The sequence below is a fragment of the Aptenodytes forsteri genome, unplaced genomic scaffold (assembly GCF_000699145.1).
Source record: "Aptenodytes forsteri isolate BGI_AS27 unplaced genomic scaffold, ASM69914v1 Scaffold521, whole genome shotgun sequence".
Lineage (NCBI taxonomy): Eukaryota > Metazoa > Chordata > Aves > Sphenisciformes > Spheniscidae > Aptenodytes > Aptenodytes forsteri.
In genome coordinates this window covers 24,939-26,455 of record NW_008796207.1, presented here as the reverse complement: position 1 = coordinate 26,455, position 1,517 = coordinate 24,939, and the positions used below count along the sequence as shown (strand labels likewise).

The window sequence follows — 1,517 nt, the reverse complement described above, 5'->3', positions numbered from 1 at the left end:
CGCGCTGGGGAGAGTGGCTGAACTCAAGGCACTTCTTTTTTTTTTTTGCCAATTTAACGTTTTCTGTGGGTTCCCCCCCCCGCCCCGTCGCCCCACGAGGAAATACCCGGCAAGGGGAAAAAAAAAAAATGGAGAGATTTGTTGGTGTTATTTCCCCGGCTGATCGTCAGGGGGAACACGGCCCGGAAAAAAAAGGGAGAATCATCCTAAAACCAAACCAAAACAAAAAAAGCAGCTCGATTTGAGGAAGAACAAGGGCTTTTGCTGCTGCTGGCGGACGCCTCGTAGGAAGGTTTTGCAAGCGGAGAAGTTTCTGCTTAAGATTTGCAGAGAAATTAGGGGAAATGGGATAAAACCACTTCTTGTGCCTCCCGGGATCGCTCGGGCTGGGGCCTCCCGTGGTTTCGCAATCGCTGCTGGGGTGGGAGCGGGGAGAGAGGCCGCGGATGGGGATTTTTATCCCCTATTTCACCACCTCCAAGTGAATAGAAGTGGGGGGGGGGACACCGAAACCCCAAACCCAGCATCTTGAGACAGCGGGAAGTCGTTTTTAGGGTTGAACCAGGTAACAAAGCGCTCTCCGGTCGGGCAGCGCAGGCAGGTCGCTGCCTCTTACAGCCCCAGCCGCTGCCAGACTTTGCCTCCCCGTCCGCAGAGGCTGGCGACACCGGCCCGAGGAAGAGGAGGAACCACGAGGCAGAGGAGAAACCACCAGGAAGGGCAGCGGGGAGGGCGGCTGCTTTCATCTTCGGGGCCCTAATTTTAACTAAGGGCCCCCTCCCCCCCGACAAACCCGCAGGTCGTCGCTAAACCCAAATCACGGCCCGGCTGGGCTGCGCGATGAGGCGTTTCCCCGCTCGGTTCGCGGCGAGGTAGGTCGTAGGCGACGTCGCCCTTGAAAGGCGAGAGCTCGTCGCAGCGCGAGGTCCGGCGTCGCCGATCGAAGCGCTTCCTCGCAGCGTCCTGCTCCAGCAGACGAGTTCCCGCCGCTCCGTTCCTTCTACTTTTCCTCCGAGAAGCTCGACGGGAGGTTTTCGTGTGAAAGTCCGTGCCAAAAAAAAAAATAAATAAAGCCTAAACAACAAAAACTTCGTCTTCCTGCGTCGCTCAGCAGGCTCGGAGCCGGCTCTCCAGCGCCGGGCCGGGGTGGAGATCAGCCTCTTTTCACACGAAGGCACCTCACGAGGCTGAGGTCGGCGGTCCGGACGGCGGCTCGTTTGGCGTGGAGGGCGCACAGCCCCCACTCCTCGAGCAGAGCCAGCAGATGCGCGCCGCCCCCCCCCCCCCCCCCGCAGCCCCGCCACGGCGCCCGGGCGGACCCCGAAACCCTGCCGGGTGACGGAGAAGCCTCGCAGCAGCCCGCAAAAAGAGGCGGCGGGGAGCAGCTGAAGGGGTTTTTTCCGCGAGAGGCGGAGCTTTTTCCACAGCGCCGGAGCCCGCGGGGGTGACGGGCGCGTTTTGGGGGGGTTTGGGGCTGGAGAAGGAGCGTTTCGGGGGGGGTTTTTTGCCGCCGCCTG

General features: G+C 61.1%; 1 protein-coding gene across 1 annotated transcript in view; it reads right to left on the bottom strand.

The window, feature by feature from the left end:
• Window positions 1-762: 762 nt before the first annotated feature.
• Window positions 763-1,517, bottom strand: part of MGAT1 (mannosyl (alpha-1,3-)-glycoprotein beta-1,2-N-acetylglucosaminyltransferase) — a gene marked incomplete at its 5' end in the record, with an annotated part of 4,643 nt that continues 3,888 nt past the window's right edge. The window contains one exon of the mRNA XM_009288197.1: window positions 763-963. Coding sequence (XP_009286472.1) covers window positions 763-963 — 201 coding nt within the window. The remainder of the gene's footprint in view (window positions 964-1,517) is intronic.